This window comes from Sceloporus occidentalis, unplaced genomic scaffold (assembly GCF_023333645.1).
Source record: "Sceloporus occidentalis isolate IW3139 unplaced genomic scaffold, rSceOcc1.0.p SCAF_198, whole genome shotgun sequence".
In the NCBI taxonomy this organism is placed as follows: Eukaryota; Metazoa; Chordata; class Lepidosauria; order Squamata; family Phrynosomatidae; genus Sceloporus; species Sceloporus occidentalis.
Window position 1 is genome coordinate 716,681 of NW_028317178.1, and position 13,588 is coordinate 730,268.

The following is a 13,588-nucleotide window of genomic DNA, read 5'->3' on the forward strand; positions in this document are numbered from 1 at the left end:
ACATCAGAATTACCTTGACACGTAGGTGAAGAGGAGGAACGCTCCGCCGATCCCCAGTAGAACCCCGAAGGCCACCAACAAAGCTGTCAATGGAATTATGAGATATCATCAAGAGAGAACTTTACCAGAGAAGAATCAGATACTTGACATGCTGGTTCTTCACCCCTTCCAGGTTCCTCAACCCATGAGAACATTAGGCTGCCGAAAATATGGACTTTTGGTGGAAAAAAAACCATGGGACTTATCTACCTGCCCATCTGATGACCCATTGATGATCATTTTTGACCACAGGCAGGTTTCTCTGATATGAGCATTGGGTGGGACCTTGGTAGGACGTCAGCAGTGGTGACATCAGAGGTGACATCTACAGCTAACTCAACGCATAGATGGCCAGTAGACCTCTTTGGTAATGGAATACGAGCCCATCGCTTGTCTGTGGTTGAAGGACCTGATTTGTCCCGTTTCGCTGTGAAAAAAATCCCTGACTTCTAAACCAAATCTCTCCAAAATAATAGCAGTTATTGACACACAAAGAGTTCAAGTTCTGGAAGGTTTCATTAAATGAATCATACAGGAAAAGCCGCGACGACCACGTTTCCGCCATTAATTGTGAACCGGGACTTAGGGATTAAACGCAATTAGAGGAAATAAAGATTTGTGAATCCAGCAGGGAAAATGTGCGAGAAATTGCTTCTTTGGTTCCAAAAAAGTCACGACGTGTTTTATAAATGAATATATATTTTTTTTAATTTTTGTATGTTTTTATATAGAATTTTATACAGACTCAAACCTGTTGAAGAACAAAATAAAATCAGAAGAAAATATATTTCATAAATATATATTTTTAATTTATTTTCTGTTTTCTTTGAAAATTAGAATTTTGTAGCGCAAAAATAAATAAATAATAAAATGTATTTTGGTAATCAGCTCAGGAGTGATGGGAGTAATAAAGGACCATTGGAACACAGGAGTGATGGGAGTGATAAAGGGCCGTTGGAACACAGGAGTGATGGGAGTGATAAAGCGCCATTGGAACACAGGAGTGATGGGAGTGATAAAGGGCCATTGGGACACAGGAGTGATGGGAGTGATGGGAGTGATAAAGGGCCATTGGGACACAGGAGTGATGGGAGTGATAAAGGGCCATTGGAACACAGGAGTGATGGGAGTTATAAAGGGCCATTGGAACAGAGGAGTGATGGGAGTGATAAAGGGCCATTGGAACACAGGAGTGATGGGAGTTATAAAGGGCCATTGGAACACAGGAGTGATGGGAGTGATAAAGGACCATTGGATCACAGGAGTGATGGGAGTGATAAAGGGCCATTGGAACACAGGAGTGATGGGAGTGATAAAGGGCCATTGGAACACAGGAGTGATGGGAGTTATAAAGGGCCATTGGATCCCAGGAGTGATGGGAGTGATAAAGGGCCATTGGAACACAGGAGTGATGGGAGTGATAAAGGGCCACTGGAACACGGGAGCGTTTCCAGCTCCAACAGTAATTTACTGCATTAACCCCATCTGCGCTGGATTTCTGATCCTTTTCATGTTATTTTAATGGAGAAAATGTGCTCTTCTCTCAAAAATGTATAATCGACCCCAAACTTTTGAGCCGCTGTTACAGGGTCACCGTACCCAAGGCTGGGTCCCCCTGTTTGAGGGCTGAGGAATCACCAGTCAGTCCCTCATACGGATCGCACTCAGCTATCCACGGATCATCCAGACCACCATTCGTAGCAAACCAAGAAGAACTCTTTATTACAAACACACAGAACTTTATACAATCTCAATGCAATGTGTACCGAACCCAACCCCCAATCCCATCACTCACATCCCATCACAAATCCCATCAGTATACAGGGGATGTATCAGGTGAGGGGATTACAGAATACAATGGGTTCCCCCACCTGTGTTATCCCCCCTGTAGTGCGGGGGCCGTCTGGGCAGACAGGGCTGTGTTGGCTGATTAAGAGCCCCAGCCAGATTATAGGATCGTCTCTTTGAAGGCTGGGGCTGAATCCACATCAGTCTCTGGGCCGGTTACACAATAAACACAATATAATATATTACCGGGTCACGGGATACGGAACCGGACACAAAAGCGCTCCGTGACCCGGCTAAACTTCATATGACACATGAGCCAGCTAGCCTGGCCCTGTCACAGCCGCGTGTTTTAAGAAGGCCGTTACATCCGCCGTTCATAACCACAGGTGAAGTCATGGTAATGAAGGGGCGGCGTGTAAGTGCTAATTGAATGTTTTTCCGCCTCGGCGGCCCGGCTGCCGCCGGTTATAATTTAGAGCGATGTCTTTAACCTGAGTATAATATCATATTTCATTTTAATGAAGATGCGCCACGCGTGTCACCGAGAGGTCAGAGCTGACAATCTACGCGCTATGGAAGCGGAAAAAAGACACTCAAGATTACCGCAACTTCCACAGGGAAGCACGCCTGCGGTTCATATCAGCTGCGGGGAGGAAAAATTGGAACAAGGTACACAAGAATATAGTGACGACGGAAAAAAGCCAATGGTCCCATCTTGTCGGCCATTTTGAAGACTTCTTTCAGTCTCGTCCAGGTATCTACTATCTTTTTTTGGTAAATTTGACTCTTCTCACATCTCCCTGCTCTGTTCTTCTGGGTTCATATTAAGGTTCCTTAGTCTTCCCAGGTACCATGTTGGGGGGGGCATTCTTCGAACTCCCTCTAAACGGAGCGTATCTGAAGCCATGGTATCCAGAAATTTACGCAGTATTCTAAACGAGGTCTCAAATCTGTTGGAGTGGTTAAAAAAAGAGGGGGCTTCAACCAGAACGGGGGCAATATGGCGGTAAGAAGGATCCTTCCCGCCCCTTGTTGGTATTTTTAGGGGCATCAATAGGAGAAACTCTTTGAGGAACGTCCATGAGCCAAGTGGGGCTAAAGTGGGTCACATCCATTCCTGGTTCCAGGTAGCTCATCGCTTTTGTGATGTCAGTCTATCGAGATGATGTCATACGTGGCTCCTGGAACTATGTTCCCTCGACATGACATAATCCGACGTGCCTTCAAATGAAAGATCTACTCAGTAGGATTCAAAAAATCACATTATTTGTCAATTTACGTGAAGAAGGAACTCTGTGCAAAAATATTGACCTTTGAAAACAAGTAATTTACTGAGAATGCTTCGTTATGCGGTCATTTGGCTGGAACTGATCTAATTTCTGAGGCCCATTAGGTCATATCAGTGACCCATTATCTTCGTTTTTAGTTAGTTAACCATCTGTGCGGTTCAACCAAACCCCTCCTCTCGGTTACTGCAGAGGGACTTGCTGATATCAAGTAAGGAGGGGCTGGTTGGGATAATTCCAGTCCATTCTTAGACCTCCTCCAACTCAAGAGGACCAAGAAGACCTCAAGACCATTAAACAGCATCTCAACTTCCTTAACCACTCTTCCAATCACAGTACAATTTATGGATTTATTTTTGTATATAATATTCTCATTATTTTACAATTCTTTAATTTAAGGTAGAAATTAGATCCATTGGAACCATCAGAGGTGGAGAAGATTCACTGGGAAGAAGAATCTTCGACCGAAGAAAGTCGACGGTATTTACCCAAACTCGATGCTTTCTCTCAAGAAGGAAGCGAAAACCAAAATAATCTCTCCAAGGTGTAATTTCCAAAACTTTTTAGTATTTCCTATTTTTTTTTGGTAATTTCGAAAGTGATGACGTGAAATCAGAACTCGTCGACTTTTAGTTTACCACCGTTCTACTAAAAAAGAGAACATTCTAGAATTTTTTTTTGTGTGTCAAACGTTTAATAAAACAAACCAAATTAAAATAAGCTTTTTTTTCTGCTCGGTGTCGTGTTCGTTTTCACACCTTCGAGGGTCGAGGGTCAAACATAAAATTAAAACCACCAAATATTCATGTTTTATGTATGCTGAGGACCACCTAGAAGGTTCATTGGGATAATAATGGTCTGGAGACAACTTTAGGCCACGTGATGATGGAAGAAAAACACACATATGGGGAGACAATCATTTATTGGGTTTCTTCTTCTTTATGACCCTGTATTCTCACAATGCTTTGTGGTTTGTAAGTTGCATGGTTTCTCTTTCCTCGAGGATCTCAGAATACTTCATTTCTGGAGATAATTTTCAGGTTTTAAGACCTTCAAATCCACAAGGTTTGGTTGAGCCACAGAAATGATAGAAATCACAAACACAAATTTGTGTTGAATGTTATTTTTCTATCCTCCGGGCCAATATTTGAGAGCCATGGAATCCAGCGGAATGATATCAAGGAGCCACTTGAAGTGGTCATTTTGGTGGAAGAGGTTGGCGTTTGCCATGCTTGGAAGAGAAAGATGAAGGACAACAGGAGGAAACTTCTCATACTGGACAGCGTCAGTAATATGTTGGCCAAAAAAAGTCCCGTTGGTGTAAGGGGGTCACCGGTTACCACCCGTGGAAGAAGGCCGGTTCTTGGTCTAGAACCTCAAGAAAAATGATATATTAAGAGGACAAATGAGTAGGTAATGATGTTAATTGTTAGGGTCGCTAACATTCTAATGTCAGGAGGACATGGGTGGCTTTGATAATTTGGTAGAGCTTCATCTCTTTTGTCAAGAAAAGTCTGGAGAAAAACCTCATGAAACTGCAGAAGAAAGGTCAAGCGTCTGTCAGGAGATATATTGTTTCAACAGCCTCTTGTGCCATGATGTTTACACTTGGTGACCACTCGTGACCTCGCAACATGTGATGTTTTAAGCTCTCCTTTGTTTCTATGAGGGATATCACCAAAAATTCAGCCTTTTCTCTAACGAGCTCCTCAAAAAAAGAGGGACTGGATAAGCTAAAGAGGGACACTTTGGAGGTCAGTCAACATGGGGTTTTAATGTAACTATTACAAATAGTAGGGATTAAGTATAATATTTTTCTAGCTGGCAAAAGTCCATCGAAACATCCAAGACATCGGAGGGACTAGATTTATTGACGGGGAGAATGCAGTTGGGGATGCTGTATTTTTGGGCCAAGGAAGACCATAATTGGGAAAAAAATGGGGTAAAAATATTAGTACACCATGTGATACATTAAAGATGAAAACAGGTCTGCCTGGCACAGCACAGGTTAAACTCCTATGTAACCGATCTCATTGGTCCATGGAGACATGTAGGATTCCTCCCATATGTCCCCAATTGATTAGTTTGGTTAAGGGGAGGCAGGAGAAGGCTTGGCGGAGGGTTCACTCCCGAGCCGTCTTCATCAGGATGACACCATTCATATTGATTCCAGAAACAGACTGAAATTTGCACTTTGTAACACAATATTTTAATTACTGCTTCATTCTGTAATTGACCTCCAGTTCATTAGTGCCAGTTTAACCGTTACATCGCCAGATCCAGATCGAGGAGAATGGGGTTTTATTCCCAGGATCAGATTAAAAATTAACATTTTTTTAACACCCCAGTTGTAGTTTTTGCCCCATAATTTAATGTTTTCAGGCAGCTGCATATGATCCTCGCTCTGTTATCTGACCCCCGATCTGCTAAACACCCCGACTCCTTATCATACTGCCTGTGGGAAACAATAGAATGGCTCAGTCTTAATCATCCAGTCGGACTTTCTGACTAATGAAAGTCTATGGAGGAACGGACTTCATTAGCATTGCCATAAAGCATCAGCCCAGCTAGGTTTTTACTTGTAGCAAACATGCAGGTGGAACGTAATGTCATATTCCTTCCGATTGCCCCGCTTCCTCACGATCAGCTCCTCTCCTTCTTAGCTACCAAATAATGAAAAAGGGGGAAACACCTTGGGGTGCGAAAATTGGGCAGATTGCCTGGAACGATTGCACGAAGGGTCTTAGATAAGGTCTAAGAAGGGTCTAAGGATGACCATGTTCCATCTCACCAGTGCCAATCCATGATCAGCCCCATAACGTTAGGGGCTCCCTAGGTTTTTCTTTAACTAAAACATTCATCATAGAACCTCATTTTTTCCCCGGTCATTGATACTTTAGAATATTCTTCGAGTTTAGAATACGATCGCATACGCAGTCAGCGTTCCTGAGAAGACCTCACAGACCGGGAAAATAGTGGACGGGCCATACGTCGCCACCAAACCCTAACGTGAGAGGAGATCATAAGGAAGCACGAGCTCCAAAGTTTCTTCAACGCTGAAGATGACCTTCAAGTTTATCGGCGTTATCGGAAGACAATTTGTATCTCCCACCCCAGTCTCTTGTTTTGATTGGATCACTTTGAGATGTGCGTGAGGCGTACGCGTGGATCGCACAGATCAAACTCCATGTTCTCCCTTTTCTAATTTCCCTATCATATGAGGTTTCCTCTCCGGGATGGAAAAATAAGCATTGCCTGATGAGTCACGGAGAAAGAGCAAACATTGTAGCATCCTGAGGGCTGGCGGGCCTCGTTAGCAACTGTGAAAGAGGTGATCTTCATCGTTCATGGCTCTGTTATTCTCTTTGTCCTCCTTATTAGAAATAGTTAACTCCATGCACGCTGTAGAGCTTGATGCAAAACAAAGAGCCCCCAAGACTGTATTTATATTCAGAACTGTTTGCTCCCCACCTCCGTAGGGTTGGTTGTTCCTCCGTCGTGGACCTTGTTGTCTCACCCTGATAATGTTGGAAGGTTCAATAGGAAAGCTACAAAGAGGGTTCTCTGGAAAGTATTACTAGGTTCCTTGCTGGGTCCCACACCAAGATGGTGAGATAGAGCCAAGTCCTGGATCTCCAAGCTTAGTATGTCCAAGGCTGGTCCACATGACCACACAAAGGGTCCTCAAATTTGTTCTTCTAGAACTAAACATACAAGGGGATGAAGAGTTTTATCTGTCTCCAGATCACCCACTTCTGATGAGCCTAGTAAAGTCGGGGATCAGGCTTATGCAGTGGCGTACCTACCATTCGTGCTGCCCTAGACGTGATGTCCCAGCACCGGGCGGAATTGAACTATAAAGGCTGTGCCGACTTGGCACGGTCCACCACGGTGTTGATGGGCTGGCTGGAGAGATTAGTCGTCTCTCTTTTATCTAACCTGTTGAACAGAGCTGCTACATGGAACTGATCGCTCGAGAGGGCAATTGGTTCCCTGTTTTGTGGCAGAGGGGATGCCAGCCCCCTGGAACTGCCTCCCTCCTGGACCTTTTGCCCTAGTGGGCTAGGTCAGAATACACCACTGGGTTTAAGTCAACCTTAGCTTGCCCACTTCTTGGTTCCATCAAATCCGAGAAAGAGCTATGTCTTGATGAGCCAATACGGACTTGAGCCTAATGCCCGGATTGGCTCGGCTCATACAAAAGGGGGAGGAGTTTCTCCCGGTAGTTTGGTAGCCTGGTATTCCATGGACGAGGCCACAAGCCAAGCCTAGGGTGCGGGTCCATCTTGTCCACCTCTAGAGAAGCCTTAAACTGATGCCTTGGGCCTGAACGACGACAGCTTTACAATAAACAGATTTTCTGCTACATTTTTTGTAGTAATAAAAAAAAAAAAATAAGTGAAAAAAAGTGTTTTTCTAGCCACCAACTCCAGCGCCATGGTTACCGATGACATAGGAACCCAGTTAATGATGTGATAAGTAAATACACGGTTACTGCGTCGTGTTAAGTAACTGACGTCAATGGGGGACGCTGGAGCCATAAATGTCTTTCATTTGGAAAATCATTCGATTTCAGATTTTTTTTTCATGTTATTGTTTTTTTTGTTGTTGTCTTTTGGTTAATGATTTAGGAAGAGGTCTCCCTGAAGGGGTGATAGATCAGCTTATACCCCCAGCAGATGTTTGGTTAATACAGATCTGAAGGTGATGGATTCATCCTGGGTCAGGTTAAGTCCACCGAGAAACTGGAGCTCGTGACCCGGGCCGAGGTCCACCATTGCGCATGGTCAGCCAGGCGGTTCCTGTCCTTCCAGGAGAAGAAGAGATGTCTCTAGAGGTTCACCTGATTATCTGGAGAGGTTCAGCTGTTTCATCAGGAGACAGGGAAGTCCAGGAGCCCCTGACCGGCGCCACCTCAACGGAACATGTCCCAGGGGACCGATGTAAGTTCGGACCCGAATTTCTCCTAGACTGTAAGCTCTTCAGAACAGGTCCCTTGAGATCATATTATAGGAACACGTGAACCTTTTTTAGGCCCAAATGCTCCGTAAAGGGGGGTAAAACGAGTAGACCCCTGACCCATTTTGAATTCTTTTTATGCTCGTAAATCTGTTCGCGGATACGGAATGCAGAATTTTGCCTCGTTTTCCCATTCTGCATAATATAATTGTAGATAAGTGGAGCAGCCTCCCAGCAGAAGTGGTAGCTGCTAATACCCTTCAGCCCCACCTAGTCTGCCAGTAGTTTTTCCTGCTGTGAAGATCCAAACCTTAATCAGTTCCTGGTTTCAATTCCCTCACTGTATTAGCCTCTACCTCTTCTGCTGGGAGGCCGTTCCACTTATCTACCACGCTCTGCCTCTCCGCTGCAGACCTGAGAAGGGGGTAAATATTGGAACTTACGCAGGTAGCAGTTTGCGGGGGGTTTGGTCACACCTCTCGCACACGTCACGCTCCCCGTGTTGTTCTCTCGCCCCGGTGACGCCGAGCGCATGGACGTCACGTAGTGTCCTCGCTCTTCATATAATTCACTCCAGCTTTAGGGTTAAAAAAAAGACATATTAGGAAAGGGTTAATAACCCCCACATACCCCATAGGGGGGCAGATATATAATATCTGAATATAAAACGTAGGAGCGGAGTCAGAAGGATCCACTCTACTCCCATGAGATCAGGTTTCTCCGCTCCTCTGGGGAGTGGTTTTGTGAGAGGGTAGGGCTAGTCACAAACATGGGCGTTGCTGACCGGGTATGGGGCGGGGCTTGTCAGCTATAAGCATACACGGGAACTCTCCAGGTGTTACCCGAGACTCCAGTTGAAGTCACTCCAGTCGTGGGAGCGACGTTGCAGCACGCCATACTCCCCGCCCTCTTATATCAGAAACTGTCTGTCAACATCTGGTACCGCCCACCAATGTCAGAGGACCGCCTACCGACATGCAGGACCGCCCGCTGACATCAGTGGGCGGGCCGACCCTCGTCCCAAATCGGCAGGGCTCCGGGTACCAGCAGTCTGGATAGTCCCAGATATGCATGTAAGGGCTGGGTATGGAGCTGCCACCCAGCAGAAGTGGTAGAGGATAATACAGTGAGGGGATTTAAACATGCATGGGATAGACATATGGCTCCCGAATCTAAGACGAGACCAACGACTGATTACGGAGAAACGGGGGGACTAGATGGGCCGATGGGGGCCGACCTGCCAGAAAATTCTATGTTTTAATTGAAAATGTGAAAATATTTAAAAAATTACAACAAAAATATTTGCTCCTGTCTCTGAGGCGGCTCTTCACTTGGTATGCAGTGGATGTTTTGGAAAGCGGGGTCTTTGTACCTCGGACTCTGGGTCTCGGGTGGTCTCCGGACTACCAGCGCTCCTTATCTTTTTGTTCTCGGCCGCTGACCTCTGCCTGCTCTCGGCACAATAGAACCTTTTCTTTTAAATGGAGGTTCACATTCTGTGCAGAGGCCTCCGAGGGGCCGCCGTCAATAGGTTACCGCGAGGGTATATCAGCCGGCCACCTGCCCCCGGCCATTGCCATCAAACTAGGGGGGGGGGCAATAAAGCTCCAAGGTGCTCTTTTTTCGGGGTGGGGGGCTGTTGTTCAGTAAATTTATTATTATTATTATTATTATTATTATTAATAATATTAACTCCTATAGCGCCAACACATACTGTGGTGCAGTACAATGCAGCAAAATGCTGCTGCTGCTACTTGGATTGCAGGGAGATGCGGACATTTAACTTCAAATTCACTAAATTCGTGAAGGGAAAAAAAAAAAGGTGGCGTGGAAGGGTTAATGTGAGGAAATTCTACAGTTCTACAGAAAGGGGGTAGCAGGTACCCGGAACAGACTCCCAGTGGCGGGCGAGCAGGCAAAGACAGTAAAGGAAAAAGTCTGTTTAAATTCCCTCACTGTATTAACCTCTACCACTTCTGCTGGGAGGCTGATCCGCTTATCTACCACCCTCTCAGTAAAGCAGGAACCTTTACTTTTATAAGGAGCCCGTATACTGGACAAGGAGTTAACTCCAAACTGGCAAAGACGGTCAGGCAGCAGAATGGTTAAACTGCATGTGCATGTGGAGAGACGCCGCCACCTAATGGCCATAGTGTGTAACTACAACTACGTTTAATTATTATTATTAACGGCATTATTATTAATATTATTATTATTATTACCGGTATTATTATTATTACTATTACGGTTAAAGCCCCGCAACTCTACTGATTAGCCCGAGAAGATACATAATCAGATTTGTAAAATCTACAGCAATTCCACTGGAAGTCAGTTCTAGGTATCTACTACCTTTTCTTTAAACTAGAATAAAAATGCATATCAGCATAAACATCCCGACTTCCACTGGTTATGATAAATAATATTATTAAATATAATATATGATATAGTAAACATATTTTATATTAAATATAAAAATAAATTCCTGAACAATTCTATTGAAAGTCAGTTCCACGTATCTACTACTCTTTTTCCTGAAACTAGAAAACAAATGCATACCAGCAGTGCCCGAGAGAAAAACACCCCCCAAAAACTAAAGATTATAAAACATCCAGACTTCCGAGGGTTAAAATAAAATTAAAACTTCGTAAAATAAATAAAAACAGATAATCCGGGGGGTACGGCATCTGCGGGGTTAATGTGCGGAGTCCCAGCGGCGGTATAATCCAGAGGGACGGAGGCTTCGATGGAATGGGAGGAAGTTGTACTTTACTGAGAGGGTGGTGGATAAGTGGAACAGCCTCCCGGCAGAGGTGGTAGCAGGTAATACAGTGAGAATCTGCCCCCTCACCCCAAGACCGGAATAAAAACTCCCCAGGTGTGGAAATGCGTTACCTGCACACGGGATCCGCGCCCCCCATCCCGACGACCACCTGGAGGCTCAGGGTGAATCTGGTGCTGAGGACGACGCTGCCATTGGCCGGCTGCACGCCCGACGCGGGCGACACGGTCAGGAGTAACTGTGGGGGGCACTGCGGGACAAAAATAACAGCAGGTCATGGGGTGTCATTGTGGTGCGGTCTCTATAGCAACCACTGCTCTGGAGCTTTGGTTTTTTGGAGGGGTGTGGTTAGGGGTGTGGCTGGGGGCGGGGTTTTTGCCCTTTTGCTTGCTATGTGTGTAACTGAGTGAAGAAGAATCATAATTCAAAATAATACTAATGATTTATTTATAAAGCCGATTCCTGCTGTTTCTATACACAGTATTGGGGCTTTTAGCAAACATTGTGCGCTCCTAGAAAAAGGGGGCATCAGGGGAGGAAAAAATGACAGAGAGGGGCCTTTAACGCCACACCCACTATGTCATAAAGCAATAATTCCTGGTGTCCCGCTTTATTGTGATGTCATCAGGAATATAAGAATAAAACGAAAGTACAGAGAATGCATTTATTTATTTATGAAATGCTATCATTTAGTTGAATGATTCAGTGGGTGTGGCTTGCAAGTGGGCGGTGCCTTAGAAACACACTCAGAAAAAAACCTTCCTCAAAAATCGAGCGTGTCTCCTTCAAGCTCCGCCCACTATGTCATACAACCAATCATTCCCAGTGTTCCGTCAGCAGCCTCATTGTGATCTCATCAGGAACGGAGGAATGAAATGGAAACGCAGAGGAGAATGTATTTCTTCATTTATTCATTAAATTATATCAAGGAGTTAAATGATTACGTGGGTGTGGCTTGAAAGTGGGCAGTGCCTTTAAAAACTCATTTATAAAAGGACCTTCCTCAAAAACTGGGTGTGGCTCCTACAAGCCCTGAACACTATGTCATAAACCAATCATTCCCAGTGTTAACAGCCTCATTGTGATGTCATTGGGAACATAAGAATAAAACAGAATTACACAGAATGTATTTATTTATTTATTAAATGCTATTATTTCGTTGAATGATTCAGTGGGTGTGGCTTGATTGTGGGCGGTGCTTCAAAAACACACTCTCTCGTAAACAAACCTGCCTCCAAAACTGGGTGTGGCTTCTTCAAGCCCCGCCCACTATGCCATAAACCAATCATTTCCAGTGTTCCGTCAGCAGCCTCATTGTGATGTCATAGGTAGCACAGGCAAGGAATAGAGGGAGAGACTCGTAAACAGGTCATTGCTCAACAGAGCAGGCGACCGCGAAGATGTGCAAAGCCGAGCGCGATGTGTATCTGAGCCAACTACTGTGTTTGGGGTACATTGGAGCTATTATACTCCTCTGTATCATATTATTAACACGCAAAAAGAGAGACGACTCTCACAGACGACATGGACCCGGACTCCATCTGCACCTCGTGCATTCTCTGGTCAACAACTCCATGTTCCAGATGGAGATGGAACACAGACGGTCCATGTCCCGTCTTATGGACAGACTCTCGAGTCTGGAGGAACATCTAAAGCCAGAAGGTGACTACAGGAGGCGGAGGCATGAAAAGCAGTCACCGAGACGCCGGAGAGAACATTGCGAGACCACCTCGAGAAGCTCTCGGGTGTCACGAGAGGACATATCTCGGAATTATTTAAATCTGGCTAAAGACCATGCCCATGGTCTGTCTCAGGAGAACAAAGAGCTCCAGTCAGTTATCAACAGCCTTCGTAGGCAGAACGAAGAGCTGACAGAGCGTCTGGAAGGCATGAGTAAGGCAATCCCCTTGCTTGAAGAACATGTGGCCATCAAAGACCTTGAGATTCAAGACCTGCAAGACAGATGTCATGACATGGAGATGTCCTCACGTAAATCTATTGAAGAGGCTGAGGAACTTGACAACAAACTGTTCAAAGATCTTGAAGTTAACGAGCAGATAGCTGAGGCCAACGATCAGCTACAACAACAACTGTCTGCCCTCCAACAGGACAAGCGGAAAGTGGTCAAAGTCGTTGAGGAGTTTGAAGATGCTGTCGCAGAAATGAAAGCCTCTCTGCCAGGAGAAGAACAGCTGAGCGATCCACATGGCATTTTACCTCTCATGATTATGGAAGAACTGATCGCCAAAGCTCAATTGTTCAGGAACCTCGTCAGCAAAACTCACTATAACTGATGACCCACCAATTTGGGCTGTGGCCCTCCCCACCAAGAGGCTGCGCTCTGGGGAACTATCACCCAGCCCTTAGTTTCATGTCTGGCCACAGCAATTGAGCAACCTCTGAGATCTCATAAATGTTCTTAAACATCTTCAGGAGGACGCTCTCTTGGCCACCAAAGAACATCAGAATTTCCCGCCTGTACGGTGGTGATTTCTAACGGAGAATCTTCCATCGATCTCCAGGTCCAACCATTAATCAATTTGGCAATAAAATTGAATTTAACATCTAGTATGGACCATTCCATTTCTTATTCAGACAATGGGGGGGGGTTAACAAAGGTTTGTAATACACGTATACGCACGTTGTACAGCGTGGCAGAATATGACGGCGCCATATTAATAAATGATAATATCACTTATTCAGTTAACACCATTATATGGGTTTATCGATAGATTTA

At 45.0% G+C, this 13,588-nt stretch overlaps 1 protein-coding gene across 1 annotated transcript in view; it reads right to left on the bottom strand.

Moving 5' to 3' along the window:
* Positions 1-12,377, bottom strand: part of LOC149278194 (heparan-alpha-glucosaminide N-acetyltransferase-like) — a 65,802-nt gene extending 53,425 nt beyond the window's left edge. The window contains exons 1-4 of the mRNA XM_089502228.1: positions 12,369-12,377; positions 10,965-11,101; positions 8,516-8,649; positions 14-83 (exon numbers count right to left, since the gene is read on the bottom strand). Coding sequence (XP_089358354.1) covers positions 14-83; positions 8,516-8,649; positions 10,965-11,101; positions 12,369-12,377 — 350 coding nt within the window. The remainder of the gene's footprint in view (positions 1-13; positions 84-8,515; positions 8,650-10,964; positions 11,102-12,368) is intronic.
* Between the last annotated feature and the right edge of the window lie 1,211 nt (positions 12,378-13,588).